Source organism: Myotis nattereri (genome assembly GCF_964212035.1).
Source record: "Myotis nattereri genome assembly, chromosome: 14".
Lineage (NCBI taxonomy): Eukaryota > Metazoa > Chordata > Mammalia > Chiroptera > Vespertilionidae > Myotis > Myotis nattereri.
Window position 1 is genome coordinate 40,939,970 of NC_138089.1, and position 16,000 is coordinate 40,955,969.

The window sequence follows — 16,000 nt, forward strand, 5'->3', positions numbered from 1 at the left end:
GAAACATCGATGAGAGAGAAAGATCAATCAGCCGCCTCCTGCACACCCCCTACTGGGGATGTGCCCGCAACCCAGGTACATGCCCTTGACTGGAATCGAACCTGGGACCTTTCAGTCCGCAGGCTGACGCTCTATCCACTGAGCCAAACCGGTTTCGGCGAACTTAGCCTTTTATAGTATTGAATAAACTTGCTTAATAAGACCTGCTTTCCAATATAGCTAAACTTTTTCCAGCCCAGTGAAGCACCCCAACTTCTCTTTCAGGTAATTGTCAGCAACACAGCAGTAAATATCAACACAAGCAGATTATTATTGTAGATCACGCAGGAAGAACAAAGGGTAAAATATTTAACTGCAGCAGTGTTTGACTATATTCTGCACAGTGAGAAAACCTGAAGTCATTTTCAAGGTCCACTATTTCTTACTTCTTTTCAAGTTTCTAAGCTTTCTAAATCTCCATTTTCCAGCTAATGAAAAGAAAACAGGATTCCACTGAGTCTCCTATCTATCTACTCCAGGACTTCTGTGAGGATCAAATGAGATGAGGCATGAGAAAATGCTTCACAGACATTTGGTTAAAGTGTGAAATGTTTCCACCTGGGCTGAAGAAATTGCAAAGAGGCTAGTCACTAGAAAGAGGAAGCCAGGCGTTGCTATGTGACATCATTACGCGGACAGTCGGACACTTAGCAATGTTAGCCTTTTATATATATAGATTATAAAGGTAAGTTAATAATACTATCTGAAATTTTTTTAAATATATTTCTTTATTGATTTCAGAGAGGAAGGGAGAAGGAGTGAGAGATAGAAACATCAATGATGAGAGAGAATCATCAATTGGCTGCCTCCTGCACACCCCCCCACTGGGGATCGAGCCTGCAGCCCAGGCATGCACCCCTGGCCGGAATCGAACCTGGGACCCTTCAGGCCGACACTCTATCCACTGAGCCAAGCCGGCTAGGGCACAATCTGAAATTTTAATGAAAGAATAAGAAAGCAGACTTCAATTTGTTTTCAATGAACAAAACCAAGGTGTCTAACTTTTAAAATTGCTAAAAGAAAATTAAGCATTAAATAAATAAATAATATAAACAATTAACTCACATCTAGTAAGTAAAATATAGAGAAATTATAATACTATCTAGTAATGAAAGTAAAAACAACAAAGTACTACTTTTAACATAGTACACTAGCATATATATATATATATATATATATAGAGAGAGAGAGAGAGAGAGAGAGAGAGAGAGACATAAAGAGAGACAGAGTGAGACAGAGAGATAGAGAAAGAAAATATTCAACATTGGCAAAGTGAATGGTAAAACTCTTGCAGATTCCTAGTGCAAATTGCTATAATCCTTTTGGAAATAATTTGGTAATATGATTCAAAAAGCATAAAAACGTTCATTCTCTTTTTTTAATCTACCTCTGGGAACCAATCATAAGAAGATAATCCACATAACAATTAAAAATGTAGAGAAGTTATATTTATAAAAATGTTTGTAGCCTCATTGACTATAATGCAAAAAGAATCTAAATATTCGATTATCAAGGGTGATTATATTATGTCATATTAAAAAGAATATTGCCTGCAATTTAAATGTTGGTTATTAAGAATACACAGCAATATAAAATTATTTGATGTTAAGTGAAAAAGAATAAAGAATGAGGTTGCACTCTGATCAAACTTATGCAAAAAACTACACAGGAAGCCACACTAGAAAAAAATACATTAAAAATAATGGCTGAATTAAAGTGACAAAACTATGGGTGATTTTATTTTGCCAATTTTCTGTAATATAATTTTGTTACTTCATTATGATTAAATGAATAAGATTTCTTTTGAGAACTGTAAAATTAGAACACTACTATTCATTAACATTAGAATTAATAAATCCTCTATTGTTTTGCTCAAGACTGAAAACAATGAATATAAAATTCTTAAATTTCATTTTCTTTTAAAACTATTTCCTGTGCTATTGAAATATCAAGCTGAATAAATTTCTGGAGAAGAGCGACACTCTGTGGAGAAACAAAAGATGAAATACAAAGTAATTCACTTCTTACATCTTTATTTACTTTCCATTAGTTCAAAAAGAAGGGAAAACAAATATAGGTAACAGTCAGAATAAATCAATGGAAGTTTAAAGGCCATAATTTGAAATAAATAAAGTTGCCAATCTAAAAACCAGCTCCAAAAGACATAATTAGGAACATGGAAGAATGATAAGGGTTAGTATATAAATCACAGAGTCTACTCTCTCCAGTCTAATAGTGCCTGGATTATGTTTCTGGGAGAATCAGAAAGTACCTGTGAGAAGCCATTTCAGTCAGAATATCAATAATTGTAACATTATCACACAACCTCACAGCATTCACTGATCAACTCAGAATAAAGTCCTTTGCATGCCAGTAAGATTTTTCATACACACACACATATACATACACTTACTATTTGAAGATTCTAACTGATTCTTCAAACCAAAAGTCATAAACAAAATACAGATAGAGGTGGTTTTACAGAGGAAATATATCCCTTAAAAGTTAAGAGTAAACCAAATTTATGTTAAAATAGTACATGTAGCCCAGCCGGCATGGCTCAGTGGTTGAGCACCAACCTGTGAACCAGGAGGTCACGATTTGATGCCTGGATTGTGGGTTCAATTCCCCAGTAGGGTGTGCAGGAGGCAGCTGATCAATGATTCTCTCTCATCATTGATGTTTCTCTCTCTCTCTCTCTCTCTCTCTCTCTCTCTCTCTCTCTCTCTTTCTCTCTCTCTCTTTCTCTCTCTTCCCCTTCCTCTCTGAAATCAATAAAAATATACATATTTTTAAAATAGTACATATAAAATTCAGATGCCTTAAAATATAAACAAACATGCTTAATTCCAAGTTTATACTAGAAATCACATTGAAAAGTAATGAGTTCTTTTTAAAAATCCAACCAATTGAAGGAATAAATGCTCTATTATTTTAGCAATAATTTTCCAATTACGTTTCAAAATACAAAAATTATGATCAAATAAAACATTGTTCTATAAACAATGTTTCCTCTTGGATAGAGACAAATTGGAGATAAATGTACCCTACTTATTGCCTGCTTTTATAAATTCAGTTATTTTGTATTGAGATGTAATTAACATATAACATTGCCCTAGGTTTTTTAAAAATATATTTTTATTGATTTCAAAGAGGACAGGAGAGGGAGAGAGAGAGAGAGAAACATCAATGATGAGAGAGAATCATTGATCGTCTGCCTCCTGCATGCCCCACACTGGGGACCAAGCCTGCAACCTGAGCATGTGCCCTTGACCAGAATCGAACCCGGAATCCTTCAGTCCGCAGGCCGACACTCTAGCCACTAAGCCAAACCAGCTAGGGCTTGCCCTAGTTTTTGGAGTACTCAGTGTATTTACCTATAACTATCCCAAATCATTAATAAATATGTCCTTATTAATGGCCCAAAGGCTCTGTTCTTAGGACATTCTTAAGAACTACATTGTTGTTAATGTGTTTATTTAATGTATTTTAAAAATTGATAGGTTTCTACTTCTAAGCTTTCATAACTGAATATATCATATTTGTCATCTTCCTTTAATTATCAATTTTTGTTATACTTCCTTATAAGTATCTAAAGTCCTTAAATATTTCAATAATTTCTTCATGTTTTCCTTTATGTATGGTTTAACGACTTAAGTAATGATAAATTAATGAATATTTGTCATATAAACTTTTCTCCTATACCCAAAAGAAAACTATTCCATAAGGGTTTACTATAATATTGTAAGAATTTATTTAGTGTTTGTATTTTATCATTATTGTTTTGAATAATTCAAGTATCAGAAACTCATATAACTAAGAAGTGGAAGAGGAATGGAAATCATTATTTCAAATCTGTTATCATAGAATCAAGGGCAAATAAATCTGGTATAGTCACACTGCCTGGGTTTCATTCCTAACCCTAGTACTTCTTAGCTACATGATCTTAGGCAAATGATATAATTTTTTGTACCTCAGTTTCTTCATCTGTAAAATGGGAAAAAATTAAAATTATAGTACACCTACCCCATGGAGTTGTTGGTAGGATTAATTTAACAATATATAAAATACTTAGCACTTTGCCGCTGTAACTGGGAGGGGGTGTTACCACCGTGAACAGAGGGGCAACTGAGTGAGGCAGGTTGGGTCACAAGTTGTGGGAATGCAACTTTGTGTCCACACTGGAGCCTGGAAACTTGTAGGTTCAGTCTGTCCTTTAAAGAGGGCAGAAGGCAAAATGAATCCACTCCCACTGCTGATATATAGACGTGCAGGCCCAGTATATTAGTTTCCTGTGGTTGCTATAAAAAAAAGGTAATACTACCACAATTTGTGGCTTAAAACAACAAGTGTATCCTCTCAAGAGTTCCAAAGGCTTCAAAAGTCTAAAATCAAGGTGTCAGTAAGACCACATTCCTTCCAAAGGTTCTAGGGGAGAATCTATTCATTGCTTCTTCCAACACCGGAGGCTGCTGGCATTCTTAGGCCTTCGCTGGCTTCAGGCCACATCACTCCAATCTCCTCCTCCATGTTCACTTCACCTTCTCCTCTGTGTGCCTTCTCTTCAGTTTCAAGTCTCCCTCTGCCTTTCCTTATATAAGGACACTTGTCATTGGATTCCAGGCCCATCCACATAATCCAAAATGATCTCGTCATCTCAAGAGTCTTAATCTAATTACATTTACAAAGACCCTTTTCCCACATAAGGTAACATTCAGAGGTTCTGGGAATTGTCTGGACATACCTTTTCAACCCACTAGACCAGTATTTCCTATCTTCTGTTAATTTTTTTTATTGTCTCTGCTTTTTATTTTATTTTTCATTAAAAATTTATTACTGAAAATATTGCATATGTCCCCTTTCAATCTTCTGATATTTTAAGCATAGTAGAAAATATGGATTTTTATGAGTAATCTCCCACTATTTAAGTGTTAGCTTAGATATAAAGCTTAACACAGGTTATGAAAAACTAAAAATGCTTATTTTCATTTTCTAGGGAAGTAGTCATATATAGAATGAAGGCATAAAAAGATCACAGTTTACAAGAATAAGTCAGATGCTCAGGTGCTCAAATAACTATTTTTAAAGATATATTTTTATTGATTTCAGAGAGGAAGGGAGAGGGAGAGAGATAGAAACATCAATGATGAGAGAGAATCATTGATCAGCTGCCTCCTGCTTGCTCCCCACTGGTGACCAAACCTGAAACCTGGGCATGTGCCCTGACCAGGAATCTAACCATGACCTCCTGGTTCTTAGGTCAATATTCAACCACTGAACCACATCAGTTGGGCCCAAATAACTATTAAACAAAGATGAATGATAAAGGACTGGTCAATTATATGTGACATGGTTATCTTTGTAGAGATTTGAAAACCCATTATCTTTAAGAAACATCAATAGAGTTGATCCCATAGATCAAAAACATTCATACATGTCTTTATATTTGCTTGTACAATCACCAAGTAATTTTAGAGTGATATATACTTACACATACACACACACACACACATTATCATGATTATGAGGGATCTGGTCAATTTGGAAGATACATCACTATATCTTTTCTATTAATTTTATGTCTGAAACATATCATTGTATTACCTCTTCAAAAAATAAATTAGCCCTAGCTCAGTTGATTAGAGAGTTGTCCTGATATGATAAGGTTTCAGGTTCTATCCCCCATCAGGGCACATACAAGAAGCAACCAATGAATGCATAAATAAGTGGAACAACAAATCAATGTCTCTCTCTCTCTCTCTCTCTCTCTCTCTCTCTCTCAATAAGAAAATTTAAATAAATAAAAATATGTCTCTCTCTCTCTCTCTCTCTCTCTCTCTCTCTCTCTCAAATCAATAAGAAAATTTAAATAAATAAAAATAAACTTTTCTTTAAGTCCATAGGTCATATATCTAACACTTGTGCCAGGATACAATATAATTAAACTTACATTTGTAATTCATGGAGCCAATATAAACTTTTTGCCATGGTTCGTCCATCATTAAAATGTGGTGTTGGGGCCCCGTACAGGTTAAACCTATGGAAAGTTGATGGGTTATACTTTCGGTTCTTTGCTTCTCCTGTGAAAAGAAAGGGGAGACTTCTGACTTCTGCAATACAAATAACCTTATCTTGAAGGAAGCACATTATGTTCTCATTGACATTGAAAATGAGAGTGGAACAAAGAATGAAACTGTAACAGTGCAGAGACCTGCACATATTAGGCAACAGATGACAGAAGAGTTCTCCCATGTGAAGTAGGAGACTGGTGGACAAGAGTTCCTTGTGTTAATATTTGGAAAGTAGGCAGCACATGATGAAAAATGCAGACCCAATTAACATTACAGGAATCCTGAAGATTGGGGAGGTTGGGCAATGCTCTGGGGTCCCAGGAGTCCTTCCCATTATGCTAAGATCAGAGAGGTTGGTGTTCTGTACTTGCTTTCACTGAGATTTAGTGACATGAGAACACTGAAACCCTCACAGTTCCCTAAAATCATGTATCTCATATTAGAAACATTCAAAGGGTGATTGAGAGCAGAGAACACAACAGGGAAGTCTTTATATTGAAGATCTAATACTGTGGTTTTTCTTTTCAAGTCAAAATGTAGCATTAGTTTCTATTTCTAGATTAGAAAGTGAGACTGAAACTAGAGATTAGCTCAAAGGTTAAGATATAATGGAGAGAAGATATTCAGACTCACTAGTAACCCAAATAATGTAAAGAAAAACAATCATGTGAAATTATAATTGGTCTCTCAGTTAAGTAACAATGAAGAAGACTGGCCCTAACCAGTTTGGCTCAGTGGACGGAGCGTTGGCCCAGTTTGATTCCGGTCAAGGACATGTACCTTGGTTGCAGGCTCCTCTCCAGTCCTCCTGGTTGGGGGCTCCTGCAGGAGGCAACCAATCAATGTGTCTCTCTCACATCGATATTTCTCTCTGTTTCCCCCTCTCTCTTCATCTCTCTCTGAAAATCAATGGGCAAATATCCTTGGGTGAGTATTTAAAAAAAGAAGAAAAAGATTGGCAAACTCACTATATGGGAAGATGTGGGGAAGTGAAAATTTTCATATTCTGTGGGTGTGAGGGCAAATTGGGGAAGCTATCAGGAGAACAGTTAGGCTTAAGAGTGAAAATTTCAGATGCTCAGAAATATAGGAATGTATCCTAAGGAAATAGACCATAGTCACAAAGATATATAAGCAATATTTTTAATATTGAAAAATATAATATTGAAATGCACATGAAAAGATAACCAAGATTTCATACAATGGGAGAGAAAGCAAATAGGAAAAAACATATATACAGAGCAAAATACACACATATACTCATATATGAATGAGCAAATACAGCTATGAGAGTATCATCTGTGCAAGATTGGGAACTGGGAGATTTTCATTGTGCTTTCTGTATTTCTCTATAGCTTGCAATTTATAAAAGAAATACCTATTACTTCAGTAATTATTTAAATTAAGTGTATTTAAAAGAAGTTGTAGAAGTGTATCTATTGAATAGTGCACTTGACATATTAAGTTAAAAAATATGTTTAATGTATATAGCAGATTCCCCAAAAGCATTGAGAATAACATCACATTTAACTAAAGATAGCTCTATGAATAGTGGATTAGAAAGATGTTTAATATAAAAACTGTAGTCATCTCTGGTTGAATGGGATTTCAAGGTTACATTTACTTTTTTATCATTTTTTATATTTAAATTATGCACAATATTATGTATTTTTATAATGAAAATATAATTTCATTATGAAAAAAATAAGAACAATATTTAAAAGATTGGATTTCATGACTTTTCAAGAGGCTAATGAAACATCTGTAAAAATCAGCAAATGAAGTTAAGTTCTTCAAAATATATTTTTTTAATCTACACTCATTTACCTCCAATTGCTAAATGCATCTAGTAAGATATCTCATTGTAGGCTGTCTATATACATTCATTCAAACAGTTCTTTTTAAAACAACTATAAGGCATTAGATTAGATTGTGTGAGAGATGCTAAACTTTTCCCAAAGAGTAAATAAAATATTTTCACAAGAAAGGAAGGGAGGGAAGGAGGAAAAAAGGAAGAGAGGACTAGAGGGAGGAAAGGAAGAAAGGGAGGGAGAGAGTCAGAAAGTAGAGGGGGTGGAGATAGAGAGAGAAGTCGAGGTTGTGAGAAGGAACATGGTGACCAAGCAGGTGGCAGGAGTGGCTGTCTGAACAGCAAGGTAGAGACAATCTCAAGACTGGGATCCTGTTAGAGAGTGTAGGAACCAGCAGAGATTGGTCATGAAAGAAGAGAATAGCAGAGGATACAAGTCCCAGCTATGAAGAAAGTTTAGAAGGAAGACCATAGACTGGGAATAAGATGGAGGAGAAAAAGTAAAGAAATAAAGAAGGAGCAAGGGAGAGAGGTGCCTTGAGCTGCAATCAAGGGAGAGTCTTGCTTCTAGCTAATGGAAGTTGAGTTCATGAATCATTCACAATTCAGCAGCTTTCTCAGGACATATAGCTGAGTCTAATTCTCAACCCTCTATCATATCACGATTGTACTTAACATCAACACATTAACAATTAAGTTGTGTTTTATAGCACTATAAACATCTAATGCCTTTCAGCTGCGCTGTAGAATAATTCCAGTAATAGGGTTACTATTAATCAAAATGACTTAATACTAATACCTATTGAGCTTTTACCATATTCCAGGCACTATGCTAAGTCTTTTGCAAGCACTCACTTAATCCTTACAATATTATTATCCCCATTTAAGAGACTAGAATAGATGTTAATAGGACAATTAAAATACCCAAGGCCTAAAAGATGAGCTAGAGTTTGAATCGGATATATCTTAGTCAGAAGTTGTTCACTTAACCAATACCCAATCAATATTCCTCATATAAAGCTAAACACTTAGAATAATCCTGACATTTAAAAAAGAACAGTATTTTAAAGCCTAAAACCACTAAAAGAAAATAACACTATCTAGTATTTAATCTCTCTTACCTGTCTTTTCATTTTAATGATACATACATTTCTACTTTTTACATACAAAACGTTTAAGGGTATGTGGTCCCAGCTATGGGGGTTTATGACGTTATTTTTTTAAATGTTATTATTTATTGATCGCCCATGGTATGCCAGGCTCTTAACTTTATGCACATTATCTCTTTTATTCCTCTTCACAAATCTGAGAGTCCCATATTGTCAGGCCCATTTTATACTGGAGGACACTTACCCACATAATAATCATTGTGAGAAACAACATACAGGTCATGCCCTTCCTCTCCTTCTTTAAATACTTCATGATAGGGTTTCGGTGGATTCACCACATCTCGAGCAGATATATCTAAAGAAAGAATTAATCACATCAGTTTTAAGGTATTTTAAAAATCTATTTATAGCCCTAGCTGATTTGACTCAGTGGATAGAGTGTCGGCCTGAGGACTGAAGGGTCCTGGATTTGATTTCGGTCAAGGGCACATGCTCGGGGTCTGGGCTCAATCCCCAGTAGGGGATGTGCAAGAGGCATCCAATCAATAATTCTCTCTCATCATTGATGTTTCTATCTCTCCCTCTCCCTTCCTCTCTGAAATATATATTCTATTTATATTTAAATTAAGTAGAAGAACAAATGACAAACAAGGTAAGCTGAATGCATAAGCCACATGGCTACCCTAGAAGAACACAAAGCCAATAGAAATGAAGATTTATCAAGATAGATGGGACATAGTCCAGATGTTACTGTTCTAGGAACCCTCATTTGACCTGGCTCGCTCCCTAGAAGTCTGAAGAATATCAAAACTCTGTACCAGTTAACCATTTAGGTTGTCCTGAGCCATATTCCAAGCCCAGTTAAATTCCCAGTTCTGAAACTCTAGAGAATTTTGATTTTAGTTTGCTCCAGACTTCTCATGATGATCTAAGCAAATTTGAATCATAAGTCAGTTTCAAAAACCCTGATGCCCTGTGGGGGAGCCTTGGTGCAAATTTTGGCAGCTGTAGACTGGAACATACACCCTGAGTCTGTTTAGATTTGAATATCCATCTTCAAACTAGCCAAAAGTACCAGGGAAATCACTGGAATCAGAAAGAAATTCCTCTTCTTCTTACAGATCCCAAACCTAGAGCTAAACTTGTTTAGTAGCTGTCTTCTCAGGAGTGGTGGCCCACAATAGTGAATTATTTTGTTTTCATTATTTTACATAATGATTTTAAAATATAATTCCACTTACAATTTTACTCTTTCAACTTAACAACATAGATTACTAATAATAATATATACTAATTATTATAATACCTAGAGGCCCAGTGCATGACCTCAGCCTGACCTATGCGGTCTTGCAGTCTGGGACCCCTCGCTCCTTACCACCCGCCTGCAGCGGAGGCGGGAGAGACTCCTGTCACCACCGCTGCGCTTGCTAGCCATGAGCCCGGCTTCTGGTTGAGCGGCACTCCCCCTGTGGGAGCGCACTGACCACCAGGGGGCAGCTCCTGCGTTGAGCATCTGCCCCCTGGTGGTCAGTGCACATCATAGCGACTGGTCGTTCCAGCAGTCATTCAGCTGTTTGGTCAATTTGCATATTAGGGTTTTATTATATAGGATTAATTTATAGTTATAATAAATACATCTGTTATGTATTAACTAAATATATAATCACTGATATATTTGTCATACAATTAATATTAATATATAATTAATGATATAATAATTATAAAATATAAATCTATTTATAATTTCACTCTTCCCTTTCAACCTAACCACATGTTTTCTTTCTTTTGGACTTTCTGCCAGAACTGAGGTCTGTAAACAAACAGTTAAGAATACCTAGCCAGGTTTGGCTCAGTGGATACAGCATCAGCCTGCAGACCAAAGGGTCCGGGGCTCGATTCTGGTCAAGGGCACGTACCTTGATTGCAGCCTCCTCCCCAGCCAGGGCCTGGGTCAGGGCGCATGCAGGAGACAACCAATAGATGTGCTTCTCTCACATTGATGTTTCTCTCTGTCTTTCCCTCTCTCTTCCCCTCTCCCTAAAAATCAATGGGAAAATATGCTTGGGTGAGGATTAATAACAACAACAAAAAAAGGATACCAGAAGGTGGTCATACTCAGAATAATACTGTAAAGCAGTACTTATTTCTACTCGATGAACCACTATAGTTATTAACACACATACACATTTTGGAACATGATATGTTTAAATGAGGTACACCTAGACAGTACTTTCCTTATTAAATGAGCTAGTCCTAGACAGCACTTACGATATCATTACTGTAATACTGTAATGCCATGCCTACATAAACACAATTTTTAATTCTATGAAAAAGAAAAAAAGATATTTTATCTGTTCTAAAATACATTTTCCATATTTCAAATTTTAACTTAAGATCTGATACAATAAAATACAACTGCATATTTTGCATTCTAAGAAAGAGGCATAATTTATATCCAGGGTGGATGTTACTATGTTAAGGAAAATAATCTGATGGACTTTTTGGTGGAAGAAAGTCCTGGAGCAGAACCTTAATGGGTGCAGAAAGACAAAGAGAACTGAATTTCTCTGCAGGGCAAAGATGGAATTTGAGGTCTCGTGTAAAAACTCTGGAGACAGGGTAGAAACCTCAAAAAGACAGAAGATAAATGTGAGAAACGTGTAAAGAAAGGTGCCTGACCACATGGCAGAAAGCTGGAGGTTCAGAAGAAATAATGGCCAATGATCAATTCAATTGTACGTTGTCGTTTGTTGAAAGATGTGCTCCACTCCCTCTCAAAATGAGAAGACAAGTCTGCTCTATACACTGCCTATGTTTGTTAATATGTGGTAGACACTGGGGATCTGCATGTGCAGAAGGGGGTGTCAGCGTTTACCAAACTTATTTGTTGCTTGACCTACTTTATGGAAGAGTTTCATAAAGAGTTAAGACGTATGAACACATCAGGGGCATTAGTGAAGAAGAAAAAAAACAGCCACAAATGGATGTCCAGGGAGAAGGGATTGCAACCTACACCGCTGGTCCCAATGCCAACTTTCCTGTCTTTTTTTTTATATAATTATTTATTGGCAGAGAGAGAGAGAAATTGATTTGTTGTTCCACTTATTTATGCATTCATTGGTTGCTTCTTGCTTCCTGTATGTGCCCTGACTGGGGATCGATCCTGCAACCTTGGTCCTGGGCATATGGGGATGACACTCTAACCAACTGAGATACCCAGCCAGGGCTCTCTTTCCTGTCTTTATATCATACATACTATGCTCACCGAATCTCCATTTCAAAACCTGAACTTTTACTGCCTGACACACACAAACTCTAAGGATTTTGGGTCTAAGAGTAGCTTTGTTGCTATGATCCCATCTCTCATTCTTTAGTCATCAGTGGCACCACCACCACCAGCAAACACCATACCAATGGGATATTTAATTCAATTTTCCGAGAATTTTTTTTGACACCCCTCCTATCCCTTATTTTATTTACTACCTCTGATGACTGTTGTTCCAAATGTCGTATTGAGTACATCCAGGCCTTTAGGTAATCCTGGTGATTGATCATGAGATTTTCCTAATGGTGCTCGTTGATTACTAAAATATATTGATTCCTTTTTATCTTTAATTTTCTGTTGAAATGTTGTAATAGGCTGTGGGTTTATCAATACATTTGCCTAAAGAAATCATACAAAGCACGTATGTAAGAACAGAAGAAGCAAAAATCTAAAAGCTGACACTCTAATCCATAGCTAGAGAGAAGAAAATATGATTGCAGAAAAATAACTCCTCATCACTGCTTTGCTCATCTTCAAAGGAACTGTAACCGTTAGGACTATGAAGCTTAAACATGTCTAAACATGAACTTTCAAAGGGGTTAAAAGGTTTCAATGGGGTTAAAAGACTTATGAGAGGAGCTCCCAGGTTACTTGACTCCAATATTCCAGAAAAATGGGAATGCCAAACAAAAGAAACACATGAATTCAACAAATGTTTTTTTCTGAATCTAGATTGTCCATTCAATGAATGGACATCTCCACTCACTCAATATATCTACTGGTAAGCACTTCGTAGTACCTCTAGGCAATAATCACCCAGCCTTTGTTGTTCCCTGCAAAGCCTGACAGCATTTCTTATTACTGTCAGAATATGGAGTGCAACTTGGCTTTTAATATCTGAGGGGAGGATATCAAGTTTGTAGCTTTAACCATTAATTTTTCCACATTCTTTTGGCTGCTATTTCTTGGATTCCCCCCACCCCACCCCCCAAAAAAAACTATTAGAGAAAGTTCATTTAGAAAGTCACAGAGGTAGAAGTGAGCCATAGAAGAAATGGGCACAGAGAATAAGAGGCAAAAGGAGGGCCCTTGGAGCTTAGGAGAGAGAAAGGTAAAGGTAATGCACCTGTGGGGAAGAAGAAGGGAAGGGGAAAGACACGAGAGTCGCCAGTTTTGGGGGTTTTTTTTCCAGTGCTCAAGATGTAGGGTGGAAAGGAGAGTGGAACTGATGATTTCATTAATACCTCATTTGTGAATTTTCATTTTGGTACGTCAGTAGTAATATACAGGGAAAAAAGAAAAAGAAGTTACCGGTAGTGAAACTTTAGATCTTATTCCATGTGTCAAATACGGTGCAATTTGAGGATCATTTGCTCTGCCATAAAATACTCTTTCGGCTCCAGCAGGTGGATATCTGAAGTTGAAAAATTTTTTTGTCTCAGGTGGAGTAATTGGCTACAAACAGTGAGACAAGAAAATAGAATTATCAAGTACAGTTTTTAAAATATTAGGACTTATCTGTATCAGAGATTTTCAACCAGTGTGCTACAAGTACTTTTAAAACATGCAATACCTGAATATTTAGTCAAGGGCACTGACCTCTTTTCCCTTAGATTGTCAAATAAAAAAAATGACAACAACCAACACAACAATAGCCATCTGGTATGACTGAATCAAACTTACGCCTATTTTTTTTTCAGGTCGGCAAAAAATATATTTTTTTGGTGTGCCACAGAGTTTTAGTTATTAGTTTATGTGTGCCATTGCTATCAAACCCAGAAAAGCTGTTATCGGACAGCCCCCCGAGTCAGAGGAAGATGGCTGTCCCCTCGTCAGTTTTTATCAATCTCGTAGGAAAGATTTCAAACAACTGACAGTGGAAAGCGGTATTGTAGCATTGAATGTATTGAGGAAGCAAAGCAAGCAAATTTATTAAGAAAGCAAGGCAAGCAAATTTATAAAAAATATACTTGGCATAAAGCACAAGTGAGCACCCAGCTAATATGAGTGTCCTGCCTCATGGAGGTTTAGGGTTTTATACTTCTCTGTCTACAGGTTTCAAGGTTCCACTGCCGGATATCTTGGGCACAGACTAGATTACTTGGCTGTGGCCTTCCCAGAATTTATGAGAACATCTGGCAATTTTATGTTGGAAAATCCCAAGACTGCTGACTTCCTTGTTCAGTGAGTGAGATGAAATTCTCTCTTCTCTCCTTCCCCGTTTCCCCCTCCTGCCTTAGCAGTTCCAAGGTGATTTAAGCTATGTATTCTCTTATTAGGGAGGAGAGGTATTAAACATTTGTTCTTAAGTGTCCTTGGTTGGGGGAGATAAGCTCTTGTTGCAAGCTGCCCCTGCAAGCTGCCCAAACTGCTTGGCCTTGTTTAATTTTCTTGTCTCAGTTTCTCTATTCCACTTGTCCTGGCTGACTGGCCTGTCTCACCATGAGATGAAAAAGGTTGAAAACTGCTGATCTATACCAATCAATGAATGCCCTTCATTGCATGCGTATAGTAAGCACACGGGGACCTACAGCTCCAAATAATAAAATGTCCTGAGATTTGTTTTTTAATGGAAATAATTTATTTTAAAAGTTACATTTAGAGAACAATCAGGAAGTATCCAGGTTAGAAAGCACACCATAAATATTTCCTTTTAAAATAAATGGAATCCCCTCTGTAGCTTTTTATAAAGCTGGAAATCATAGAACTGGAATTTTCACTTCCTTGGATAAAATCTATAGAAGCCCTCAAATTACAATAAAGAATCCAAATCTAATTCCAATACATTAAGTTTAAACAACTTGCACAAGGAATATTGAAAGGTGTCTATCTTCTAAAGTTCACATTCAAGGTAAAAATATAAACACAAATGCATATTGAAAATGCTCACCCTTGGAAGTTTTTCAGTCAAGCAGGTTGCAACTCTGTATCCAATCGGAATAACTTTCCCTGCCTAAGAAGAACAACAAAAAATGCCTCATAGTTGATCATTGTGGGGGAAATGGAGGGTGAAGGATGGGAAGGGTGGAGGGGCTTGGGGGTAACATTTCAAAGAATGAAATTTATTTCAAAATGCTTCTAACTTTTCAGCTACTTAACACAATTGAGGAAAAAAGTAAGAACAAATTGCAAATCTAAAGCAATCTTGATATATAATATAAACATTAAATTCTAAGTGTATATATAAGCTGCCCAAACTGCTTGGCCTTGTTTAATTTTCTTGTCTTGTTTTTACAGTGCTAGCATTGTAGTCCAATCACATGAGCTCTGTGAAAAGCTAAGGAAATCAACTTTCAGAAATAATCTTGTCAGAGTTCATATCAGTACAATGGGGACATGGCTATATTCAAGCTAACCTCAGGATAAAATGTTAGGTAATTCCACGTGTGTGGGTGTGTTTGTGTGGGGGTATATTTCCACCAACACCCTAACTTTTGGTATACACAAACACATCAACCACAGGCCCAGATCCTTCGGTTAATGTCCACTGTTCACTTGATTCAAATTTGAATGTTATCTTTCTTTCTTTGCCCAAGACAAAGATTATAACTGTTCATTCCCAGCAATTCACCTCTTATCTATTTCCCTTTTATCATTTCAAGGCAGCTGACAGTTATGTCTTCAATCTCAGCTGGGTGCTCTTTAGGACTGGTGCAGAGGTCTTGTCCTGGGAATTTTTCCTTTGCCTTTCTTCAGAGATAGATTG

At 36.6% G+C, this 16,000-nt stretch overlaps 1 protein-coding gene across 1 annotated transcript in view; it reads right to left on the reverse strand.

The window, feature by feature from the left end:
* The window catches only part of EFHB (EF-hand domain family member B), a 41,456-nt gene that overhangs the window by 18,175 nt on the left and 7,281 nt on the right, over positions 1-16,000 (reverse strand). Inside the window, exons 2-6 of the mRNA XM_081106365.1 lie at positions 15,185-15,247; positions 13,606-13,749; positions 12,513-12,693; positions 9,274-9,384; positions 5,990-6,119 (exon numbers count right to left, since the gene is read on the reverse strand). Coding sequence (XP_080962491.1) covers positions 5,990-6,119; positions 9,274-9,384; positions 12,513-12,693; positions 13,606-13,749; positions 15,185-15,247 — 629 coding nt within the window. The remainder of the gene's footprint in view (positions 1-5,989; positions 6,120-9,273; positions 9,385-12,512; positions 12,694-13,605; positions 13,750-15,184; positions 15,248-16,000) is intronic.